Consider the following 12,660-nt stretch of genomic DNA (forward strand, 5'->3'; position numbering starts at 1 on the left):
ATTTAAACAATTTTGCAAAGAAGGAAGGAAAAGCTCTCCCAATTCATTTTATGCAGCTTGTAAAATGTTGGGTCCCTGAGGTGAGGTTTTCTCTCAAACTTCCTTGCAAAAACAAACCCTCAGAAACCCAGAAAACCTCCTGCCTTGTATACGGCATGACAGGGAAGCTTCTCTGCTTCTGCTTGGTTTGAGGTGGGAAAGAACTATTCACTGGGAATTTAAACCCTAGGCTTGAGCTTCATTTCAGTTGGGAGTTTGAAATTTTAGTATCTGTAGAGTGATGAAACCCTTAAACCAAGAAATTAACATAGATTTTGATTTTTTTTCACCTAACGAAAATCTTTTTAAAATTAAACTAAAATTTTAAAGAACACAAATTAATTTATGGTTAGAAAGTCTTTAAAATTCTTTTTTCAAGCTAAAGCCTTTACCCTGAAATTCTTATATTTTTGTATTAAACCCAAGGCATGCTTTTATTTCTGTAATTTGTTTATTATAATACTTTTTTTAATACAAAACTTAAACTTAATTTGTCATCTTTGTGTTGGATACATGTAGCAAGTATTTGGACATAGAGTGGCCATAATATCTGGTATGTTAGCAAATATAAATAGTTTATTAACATTGTTATAATACATGATAAGGTCATGGATATTACATGATATATTCAATGTTCCTCATTAGCTATGATCAAATTGCAAGGAACACAGTGTACTAATGCAGCATTTTCATCAATCTGTGCACATTTATGATTTGTTGTCTAGATCATTTATGTCAGTCGTTACTGAATAAAGCTGTGCTTATAGCATTCTCCAGCATATCTGTATTTTCAGATTTTTTTGGCCACTCTAACTTACCTTGTTGATAATCCTTAGTATTTAAGAGTATCTGTTTGAGTTGTCCACTGTTTTAGAAAATATATAATGCACATAGTTTTTGGAGTTTACTATAATAGTATCATCATACTTTGCTTCAGAATCATTGCTTCTGTTGCATTTTAAATTTGGTATCTTTTGTTTTTCCCTGAGTGTAGAGTTATAAAAATTAGGGATTAAAAAGTTAGTTATGTGATTTAAAGATAAGACTATATTATATCCTCTTTAGTGTGAAAGTGTATGGAATATAGAAATACTACATTTTATTTTTAGTTAAATATAGTGTAGTTCGGAGATGAAAAACTTACCTTTTTCATAGCACTAGTCGTCGGCAGCCGTCTCGAGAGACGATGGTGTAGCTTCTTAAGAGTCTATCTGCACCGCCGAGAATGGCTGTGCAGTCCGACTCGGGAGTGACACGGTATCTGTCTCCTCCCGTGTTGAATCGACATCTTACGATGACGCTGGAGTGTCCTCTCCAGTGAAGCTGAAGCTACAGAGCCTGGGCAGGGTGATATGGAGGGTCTGCTGTTGCCCATGCAGCAGACCCCCCTCTCTAAGCAGCTGAAGGGTCCAAGGGAAAGACGGAGTCAATACAGCTTGGCTTCAGGTGCGCCGCAGGAGTTGCCAGTGTTGACTACGTCAAACCGCCTTAGGGACTCTGGCTCCGGATTTTCTGTCGGGGTTTACTCCCTTAGCCTTTCCCCTGAAGAGGTATGCCGCAAGGCAGCGGAGGTTTTTTGGAGTCAGAGTTTTCCTTCTCTGATGTGCCCTGACTGGAAGATCGAACCAGCGACACTTAGCTCGCAGGCTGATGCTCAATCCACTGAGCCAAACCAGCCAGGGCCAATAGCACTAGTACTACTCCTATTTCTAAGGCATATTCTCATTTTCACAACTCATCCTCACAAATATTAAAGTTTTGGCAGGGTAGAGGTTGCCCAGTTGTATCAAATGATGTTCAGTAATGATGAAAACACCATTACTCATTAACATGAACGCAATTTAGCAGGATTCAGATTCTGGCATTGCTATTTAATTGTTGTGTGACCTTGGGCAAGTTAATTAACCTCATTGTGCTTCAGTTTCCTCATTTATAAAATGTTGATAATAGTATATGCTTTATAAGATTGTTGTGAGGATTAAAACAATTAATAGATGGAAAGCACTTAGAACAGTACCTGGCACCTGATGCTCACTTATTTGCTAACTGCTAATACAAATACACTACTATCACTACTCTTACTATTTTCTTTCTTGTGTCATTTTCATATTTTTTTTCAACTTAGATGGTTTGACTTTTACAATACAGTATTAAATCTTTACAGGAAACTTCCTTTAGGGTTTTTGTTTAATTTGGTATCAATCACTAGTGTGAATGGATTTACAGAGTATAGTGACCTCATATTTTTAAATCCCTGTTTAAATAAAATTGGAATATTTTTAGAAACTTATCTGTTAGAGGGGATGTTATCTAGCTAGTATAGCTCCCTAATTTATTGCATTTTGCAAATCTCCTTTATGCCTTTATCTCACAATTAGCTGTAGGTTTTTTGCTTTCCCCCCAAATTAGTGTATATTTGGATTTATATGGTTAATTTTAGAATTCATAGTTAGTAAGGATTATGTTCAAAATTCTGAAAATCAGTTGTATATGAAGTCTGATAATGTAATTTAATGTATTAAAAAGTGTAATTATATTTTCATAACGTAGTATAATATTATAAAACTAAAATACTTGTTCCATGATTGCTGACTTTATACATAACACTTTTTGTAAAGATTTTGGAATTCTTCCAAGGCCAATATTTATTTGCCATGTATTATTTTATTTATTGGTTTGTCTTTAAACAACTAGAAGAAGCATTTACAACAGAATTAGGCAAATGGAGTATTACTAAGCTGAGAGATATTTTTACCCAACAAATGTGTGACAGTTAAGTATTACAAGTGTTTTTGTAATGTGGTTTTTATAAATTGATTATGAAGGAAATTCCAAAAGAACATTTTTTATGTTTTATGCATTTGGGAAATAAATGTGTAACTTTCTAAAGTGACTGCTTTGAAAGAGTTATTTGGACGCCTGCTATAGCTTTTGATAGATGGACAGTCTAAATAAAAAAATAATCACTGACTTTAGGGTTCTTATAATGTATTATTAAATTTTAGTATATGTGTATACTATAGTTTTACTATTTTATAGTATCACTTACATAGCAAAGAAGTTGTTACGCTTTGCTTTTACTTTTTTGCATTTTGAACAATATCTTTTTCTGTTAGAATAAAACTATATATATAAATTTCCTTTATAGGAAAGAATACCCACCTCATGTGCAAAAATTTGAAAGTAATCCTGTAAGGCTTAGTCGGCCCCAAGGTGTTGGTAAGTATGCAATTTTATTTGTTACATTTGTAAAGGATTTTGAGTAGTTGTATAAAAGGTAAAAGTAAAGATATGATACTGGCTTTAGAATATTCCCAGGTATAATAGAAACATTTAGAAAACTTTTTTTGTAACTGATTTGAGAGTTTATATAATTGTGAATGAAATTGTCATGGAATGGTTGCACATTCAGATTATTACAATTTGAAATCGTTATATTAGCATTTTTGTTAAATTCAAGATCCAAATATTAACTGGAGTTATTCAAAATTGTGTTTTGTTAAACTATGTTATAATCTTGTGGCATGCAATTGTCTTGACTTAAAGTTGTAGCTATTCTTTATTGTACAGGTTGAAACATTTTTTTTAAGTATATTTTATTGATTATGTTGTTACAGTAGTACCAATTTTTTCCCCTTTGCTCCCCTCTGCCAAGTACCCTCCTTCCTTCCAGCAATTCCACCCCCCTTAGTTCATGTCCATGAGTCGTGCATGTAAGTTCTTTGGATTCACTGTTTCCTATATTCTTTTTTTATTATTTTTTCCCAGATCATTTTTTTTAATATGGTTTATTGATTATGCTGTTACAGTTGTCCCAATTTCTTTTCCTTTTTTCCCCTCCACCCTGTGACACCCCTCCCTCCAGTTGTCCCCCCCCTTAGTCCATGCCCATTGGTTGTGCATATAGTTCTTCTCAACATCTTCCTGTCTACTCCACTCCCTCCTACTATGCTTCTTAATTTCTGTACCGTCTCCCTCCTTTTCTCCACTTCCCCCTCCCTTCTGACCTCCCCCCATAATGTTCCCCATACCTATAATTCTTTTCCCACTCTCCTAGTCTACTTAGTTTGCCTTTGTTTCGGTTCCCTAGCTTCTGTTGGTGGTTGTGATACAGTTTTCATTTTATTGTTCATAGTTTTAATCCTCTTTCTCCTAAACAAGTCCCTTTAACATTTCGTATAACAGTGGTTTGGATCTGATGAACTCCTTTAGTTTTACTTTGTCCTGGAAGCACTTTCTCTGCCCTTCTATTCTGAATGACAGCTTCGCTGGGTAGAGTAATCGTGGTTGTAGGTTTTGCATTTCATTACTTTAAATATGTCTTGCCAGTCCCTTCTTGCCTGCAGAGTTTCTTTTGAGAAATCAGCTGAGACTCTTATTGGGACCCCTTTGTATGTAATTCTCTTTTTTTTCTCTTGCTGCTTTTAAGATTCTCTCTTTATCCTTAATTTTTGACATTTTGATTATAATGTGTTTTGGTGTGGTTCTCCCTGGGTCTAGTTTTTTTGGAATTCTCTGTGCTTCCTGGACCTGTAAGTCCATTTCCTTCCCCAAGTTAGGGAAGTTCTGCTTCATTATTTTTTCACATAATTTTTCCATTTCTAGTTCTCCTTCTTCACCTTCTGGCAATCCTATGATGAGGATGTTGGCCCACTTATAGCTGTCCAATAGGTTTCTGAGACTCTCCTCATTTTCCTCACTTTTCGTTTCCTCTTTCTGCACTGGTTGACTGTTTCTTCCCTATGTTCCAATTTATTGATTTGATCCCTGGTTTTCTTGCCCTCACCACTAGTTCTGTATGTGTTTTCATTCATTTCAGCAGGACTAGCCTTCATTCCTTCCTGTCTTGTTTAAGATCTGCTGTCAGGTCTGTAAGCATTTATATAACCAAATCTCTGAACTGTGCCTCAGAAAGATTTCCTATGTGCTGCTTCATTAGATTAGATATTTGCTGTCTGATCAGCTGCGTCACCAGGATGTCTGTCATGATCTGTGCCATCCCGACAGTTTTGTGTTTACCTTTGCTTCCTGGGCAGGGCTGTCACACCTCCTACACTATAGGGGCAGAGCCCCATGCACTCGTCACTACCGGGTGACCCGCCTCACCATGCTGTGGCATTTTGTGTGGGGGCAGGGATCCAACATGGATTCTTTCCATTTACTGTCCACCGAGAGACCAGAAACTTCTTCCTCCATCCCCACCTCCTCTAGCCTTCACAGTCTGGGGCAATGGGGGTCTACCTTCCCCGGCTTTGAAATTACATGCTGACAGGTCTGGTCTGCAGCTGCGGGTGCTCCCCAGGCGCTCTCACCTCTTTTTAAATACGAGTGTCTGCTTACCGCTGTCCTGCTGCTGTCGCTGGAGCTGCCAACACAACTTCACCTCTCTGCCCCAGCTTTGACTCTCCTACCCATCCAGACGAGCACCGCTTGCTTATAACTTCATATGTTGGACTTCCATGTAGCTTTATTTTCTGGAACTTCTGATTATTTATGGTTGTGGTAGTTATGTTTCTTCTTAGTTGTGGAGGGGAAACGGAGTGGGTCTATCTAGGCCTCCATCTTGGCTGGAAGTCTCCTATAAACAATTTGATGTTAAACATATATTTAAAACAACTTGATGTTATAAATTAGTATTGTTTCATAGCAAGGATTATGAAGAATTTATCAAATTTAATTTTAGTAGTTTTCTTTTTGTCTCCTTTATATTTTTCATTTTCTAAGTATATTTTATTGATTATGTTGTTACAGTAGTCCCATTTTTTTCCCCTTTGTCCCCTCTGCCCAGTACACCCCTTCCCTCCAGCAGTACCCCCCGCCCTCTTAGTTTATGCCCATGCGTCATGCATATACATTCTTTGGCCTCACCCTTTCATATATTATTCTTAACTTCCCCCTGTCTATTTTGTACCAATCAATTATGCTTCTTAATCTCTGCACCATTTCCTCATTTATCCCCATTCCCCCTCCCAGCTGAAAACCCTCCAAATGATCCCCATACCTATGATTCTGTTCCTATTCTGGTTTGCTTAGTTGGATTTTGTTTTTATTTTTTACATTCAGTTGTTGATAGTTGTGAGTTTGTTGTCATTTTAGTGTTCATAGTTATGATCTTCTTTTTCATCTCCTTCATTCAGATCGTATGATGAAGAAAACAGAAGAGTCTGAATCACCCTTGGAGTCTGAAATTAAGAGGAAAGTATCACAGAAACGTCACAGTACACATCAGCCTACTCCTCCTCTGTCTCCTGCCTCAAAAAAATGTTTCACTGATATAGAGGTGGGTAGAGAAATTATTTTTTGTTAATCAGATGGTATTTTTATTAATATTATTTTTAGTACTTAATTCTAGGTGACCTTTCCTCATAGCACTCAAAGAGACCCAGAAAGGTTATTTAGGCAAACTTTTCTGCCTTCACTGTGTCATTTTTTTTCTTCTTAACTATTCAAAATCTACAATATTTCTTTTTCTGGGAAGAATGTATCAGTGCCTCCCTGTAAAATACTACAAATAACTGCTCTCAACCAGAAGTTCTTTGAAATAATTTTAAATTTACAGTAAACTTTAGGAAAATAACAGAAAGGATATTCACATATACTTTTATCAGAAACCTCAGTTTCCCACATTTGCTTTATTGTTCTCCTTCCCTCTGCCTTCTCTGTACCTTTTCCCTCTCTATATACATATCTGTGTATTGTTCTGCACCATTTGAGTATAAGAAACAGGCATGATGCATATTTATAGCTAATATTTTAGTGGGTTTTTTCTTTAAAAGAACAAAAATGAAAAAAGGACATTCCTTCTATATAACCCGATTATTAACTGTCGAAATTTAAAAATTAACATGGATTCAAAATTACTATATAATTCATACACTCCATTGAGATTTTGCTTAATGTCCTTTATTATTACAGGATCCTATTCAGGATTAGATGTTACATTTTAATTGCCATGATCATTAGTCTTTTTTAGTCTATTCTTGTCTTTCATAACCTTGGTGTTTGTGAAGAGTATAGGTCACTTTGAATCTCAAGTGGGGTTTGTCTGATGTTTCTTCATTATTTATACATTTTTCAAGAATCCTCAGATGTGATACTGTAATCTTATATTTGTATTATATCAAGAGGCATACAGTGTTGATTTTTACATTATTGATACTTTTACCTTGGTTAATATAAGGTCTGTCCAGAAGGTATCCAGCCGTGTAATATGAAAAACAGAGACATATTGAGGAAGATAACAAAGTACAAGAAGCATTGTACATAGGACAATGATGCCTCAGTTGCCGTCAAAGTAGGCACCTTGGGACCTCACACAGTTCTCCCAATCACCATCAGCTGCCCTGTTGTATTTTCCTGAATCTCATCGATGGTCTGAAATCTCTTCCCTTTTAAAGGTGATTTTAGTTTTGGGAAAAGCCAGAAGTCACAGGGATCTAAATATGGGCTGTAGTGGGGCTGAGTCACCTTGGTGATTTGATGTTTTGCCAAAAAACTCTGCACAAGATGTGATGTGTGAGCAGGTGCATTGTTGTGATGAAGCTACTAATCACCAGTTGCCCATTGCTGCGGACTTCTGAATCATCCAAATAGTTTCTGCAGAGGAATGTTCAAGCTTAACGCAAAATTTGATGCAGATTCGTTGCTCTACTCACTTGGTCATTTTGAATGTGATGGTCACATACTAGTACAGTGAAGTTGTCATTGTACACACATGTGCATTCCAGTCCATTCTCCTTGGCTGTCAGGTTACATCAATGTTTTGCAAACCGTTCTGGTTATGTTAATAATGGCTGGACATTTTTTGGACAGACCTCGTATTTATGCTTAGAGACTGGCAAAAAGTATGTGGTATATAATTTGGATCTATTTTGTTTTATCTTTGCTTTCCAGAAGAAATTATGCTTAACATAATATTGTTATGGAAATTTACTACTTGATACATACCTTACTAAAAGTTATTGGATAGTGTTGAGATTCTAGTTTTTAGGTCACAAGGTTGATAAAATTCTTAATCTCTAGTTTTAATCATGAGAAGTTTAATGCTGTGTTCAGTTCAGCAGATCTGTATTTTATTTTTATTTTTTTAATTGATTTTAGAGAGAGAGAGAAAGAAGCATAATTTGTTATTCCATTTATTTATGCATTAATTGGTTGATTCTTATGTGCCCTAACTGGGAGATTGAACCCTCAACCTTGGCTTGTCAGGATGATGCACTAACCAGCTGAGCTACCTGACCATGGCAGATTTGTATTTTAACCCTAATTGTTGCAAACAATTATGTGTTTAATAGCTGACAGAAGGTATATGGTAATAGTGCACAATATTTTTCCTTCTATATTTTAATATTAGAAATTTTAATGGTAGGGATATGCTTTTTCTGTTTCAGTAACAATTTCATAAAATGAAATATGTGGATATATCTCCTTCTGTGTGATTCTTTTCATTGAAATATGTCCTATTTATACAGACAATAAGTATTGGAGCCATTTAGTACCCAGGTTGATCATATCCTCAGATTCTTAAAAGACACCTTATAGATAGCTGACTCCCACCCTGGCACATGGGGCTCTTATCTCCTACATAAATGAATGTCTCTGAACTTTTTGGGGTACATCACAATACTTTTTTAAGGCTAGCTCGGGGTTGAAATATGTCTTGCTCATCATGAAAATAGCGGGATTTGATAGTGAGTGGGCTTTAAGTTTTTCTTAGGGGATTAGATATTTTATCACAGGATAATATGTAGGTAGGGACTACTTACTCCTTCATTTATGCAGTCCGAAATGGCAAGCCATTTACATTGCTATATTTCATTTAAATATAATGTTCTCTTTTTCTTTTGACAAAAGGCTCAACATGAGAGTCAGACCATCTTTCCCATATTTGTTTCTAATCAGTTGTGTGTATAGTTTAACTGCTACCAATGTATTCAGAACACATAGGATGCTATTGAATGTGCTATGAGAAAAATAATTTCCTTATATAATACCTATATTCCACAAGTAGCATAAGAGAGTTTTCCCATGTACTATCAGAGAAAGTGACATCACCCCCCACCTCCTTTTAAAAATAACCCACATATCCTGAGGTAGTGAGCTAATGTTTTCCTAACGTCATTTTTGCCCTGGTTGCAATTTGGTTTTCATTCATTTTGTTGTCTAGGGTAGATCCTGGAATAGGTAACATGGTAAAAGAAGGGCTTTGTATTGGTCATGTTAGTCAAGGTAAACAATTTCTTTGTCAGTTTTTTTCACACTTAAAAAAGGGAAAATAAAATACAACAGTGGTTTTTAGACTCTTTTTGCTTGTGTGTTTTGTATATATTTTTAAATTATAACTTCACATAGAATAAAATGTATAGAACTTAAGCATTCAGTTAAAAGAATTTTGATATTTTATATACATTTGATATTTCACCTACCGGTTAGTACTCTTGCAACCACTAGATAACTCCTATCACTTAAAATATTTAAAAGAATTCAAAACAATTATGTATCCTCTTACCTATTTTTAAGTTGACTTTGAACATTTTTTATCTCAAGTTTAAATGGTCTCACAGGAAGTAATAGTTGACACAGTGAAAGGAGTAACTTTTAAATAGAATGGTTAGATCTCCCTCCTCATATATGGTTCTGGTAGCATCCAAATATAATAAGCCTTGATAGTTCCATCACATTGTATCGTTTTCATTGTCACAACAAATATTTCTTCACTTAATTTCCTATGATATGAGGCTGTAAGTATTAAATATTTTTCTTTTAGATTGAATTATTTCACTTATTACAAACAAAAACAGACTCAGAAACAAATTAAATGGATAGGACGGGGGAGGAGGGATGGATGAGAAGGGTGAAGGGGAATATAGTCAATATTGTGATTTCACAGTGACAGATGAACACTAGACTTACTGTGGTGATCACATTGTAACATATCTAAATGGTGAATGACTATATTGTATGTACACCTGAAACTAACATAATATTGTTTACTGGTTATACTTAAATTTAAAAAAAAGAATATAGTATTTAACACATACGGCATAAAATAATTATTAATAGATTAAAACTGTATTGTTACAGAGTTTGATAAGTAATTATTTGGCATAAAGTGTTTTGAAATGCATCTTATTTTTCCTTTTTCTTAAAATATGCATTATTGTTTATGCTATTACAGTTGTCCCAATTTCTTTTCCCTTTGTTCCCCTCCACCCAGTGATCCCCCTCCCTCCAACTGCCTCCCCCCTTTAGTCCATGCCCATTGGTTGTGCATATAGTTCTTCTCAACATCTTCCTGTCTACTCCACTCCCTCCTACTATGCTTCTTAATTCCTGTACCATCCCCCTCCCTTTACCCATTCCCCCTCCCCGCTGACCTCCCCCCAATATGTTTCCCACACCTATAATTCTTTTCCCACTCTCCTAGTCTACTTAGTTTGCCTTTGTTTTGGTTCCCTAGCTTCTGTTGGTGGTTGTTATGATACAGTTTTCATTTTAATGTTCGTAGTTTTGATCCTCCTTCTCCTAAATAAGGCCCTTTAACATTTCATATAACAATGGTCTGGATCTGATTAACTCCTTCAGTTTTACTTTGTCCTGGAAGCACTTTCTCTGCCCTTCTATTCTGAATGACAGCTTCGCTGGGTAGAGTAATTGTGGTTGTAGGTTTTGCATTTCATTACTTTGAATATGTCTTGCCAGTCCCTTCTTGCCTGTAGAGTTTCTTTTGAGAAATCAGCTGAGACTCTTATTGGGATCCCTTTGTATGTAATTCTCTTCTTTTCTCTTGATGCTTTTAAGATTCTATCTTTATCTTTAATTTTTGACATTTTGATTAAATGTCTTGGTGTGGTTCTCCCTGGGTCCAGTTGTTTTGGACTTCCTGGACCTGTAAGTCTATTTCCTTCCCCAAGTTAGGGAAGTTCTGCTTCATTATTTTTTCACATAATTTTTCCATTTCTAGTTCTTCTTCACCTTCTGGCAGCCCTATGATTTGGATGTTGGCCCGCTTATAGCTGTCCGATAGGTTTCTGAGCCTCTCCTCGTTTTCCTCACTTTTCATTTTCTCTTTCTGCACTGGTTGTTTGTTCCTTCCCTATATTCCAATTTGTTGATTTGATCCCTGGTTTTCTTTCCCTCACTACTAGTTCTGTATGTGTTTTCATTCATTTCAGCAGGACTAGACTTCATTCCTTCCCCATCTTGTTTAAGATCTGCTGTTAGGTCTGTAAGCATTTTTATAACCAAAGTTTTGAACTGAACCTCAGAAAGATTTCCTATGTGCTGCTTCATTAGATTAGATATTTGCTGTCTCGTCAGCTGCATCACTGGGATTTCTATCATGATCTGTGCCATCCTGACAGTTTTGTGTTTACCTTTGCTTCCTGGGCAGGGCTGTCACACCTCCTACGCTTAGGGGGTGGAGCCCCGAACACTCGTCACAACGGGGCGACCCGTCTCACAACGCTGTGGCGTTTTCTGCGGGGGGTGGGAGTCCAAGATGGATTCCTGCCGTTAACTCTCCTCTGAGAGACTGGGATCCTCCTCCTTCGTCCTCACCCCCTCCAGGACTCACAGTCCAAGGCAATGGAGGTCTGCCTCCCCCGGCTTTGAAATTACAAGCTGACAGGTCTGGTCTGCAGCGGGGGTGCTCCCCAGGCACTTCTCACATCCCCTTAAATACGGGTGTCTGTGCTTACTGCTGTCCTGCCTCTGTCACTACTGCTGCTGTGGACAGCACAGTTTGAACTCTCCTCCCCGGCTTCGCCCCTTCTACCTATCCGGACGAGCACCACTTCTTTATAACTTCATACGTTCGACTTCCATTTATTTTCTGGTATTTCTGGTTATTTCTCGTTTTGCGGTAGTTGTTTTCCTTCTTAGTTATGGAGGGAGATGGAGCGTGTCAGTCTGGGCCTCCATCTTGGCCAGAAGTCTCCTGTGTTTATTTGCTTCCATATCCCAGGGAGAGCTGTTGCTCCTACTTTGTTGTCAGGGGCGAAGCCTTAGGTATTCGTCAGTAAGGGGTGACCCGATTCACCACGTTGTGGTGCTGTATGTTGGGGAGGAGTCCAAGAGGGAACAATGCCGCTTGCCTAGCACTCGCCCCTTCTCCAGGCACTTCTCCCACTTTCGCACCGGACTGGCACCCCTCTAGCTGCTGCCCTGGCCGTTGTTCCCAGAGTGGGTGGGTCTGCGGATGTTATAGGACTATGGGGGGGCCCTTTAAACAAGCGGACTCTGCTGAGAGACTGGCAGTTTCTGCCTGCGTCCCAACCCCTACTGGTTTGCACAGTCAAAAGCAATAAGGTTTGATTTTCCCCAGTGCTGGGACTGTGAGTTGTGAGGTCCGGTGAGGAGCTGGGAAAGCTCCCCAGGTGTCCCTCCTGACTTTTTAAAACGTGTAACTGCGCTTTCTGCCAGCCTGTTGCTGTTGCCACTGCTGCCACCACCACGCTGTGTCCTCTCTGCCCCGGCTCTGCCCCTCCTACCTGTCTAGAGTAGTATTTCTTCTTTTTATCTTTGTTTGTTGGACTTCCATGCAGCTTGATTTTCTGGAACTTCTGGTTGTTTTCTAGTTTTGAGGTAGTTGTATTCCTTCTTGGTTGTGGAGGGAGAAGC

At 37.6% G+C, this 12,660-nt stretch overlaps 1 protein-coding gene across 1 annotated transcript in view; it reads left to right on the forward strand.

Annotated features, from left to right (window-relative positions):
- Positions 1 to 12,660, forward strand: part of SENP6 (SUMO specific peptidase 6) — a 110,883-nt gene that overhangs the window by 49,058 nt on the left and 49,165 nt on the right. The window contains exons 6-7 of the mRNA XM_090282677.1: positions 3,188 to 3,258; positions 6,177 to 6,319. Coding sequence (XP_090138803.1) covers positions 3,188 to 3,258; positions 6,177 to 6,319 — 214 coding nt within the window. The remainder of the gene's footprint in view (positions 1 to 3,187; positions 3,259 to 6,176; positions 6,320 to 12,660) is intronic.

Source organism: Furipterus horrens, unplaced genomic scaffold (assembly GCF_987537825.1).
Source record: "Furipterus horrens unplaced genomic scaffold, mFurHor1.1.pri manual_scaffold_6, whole genome shotgun sequence".
Classification (NCBI taxonomy): Eukaryota; Metazoa; Chordata; class Mammalia; order Chiroptera; family Furipteridae; genus Furipterus; species Furipterus horrens.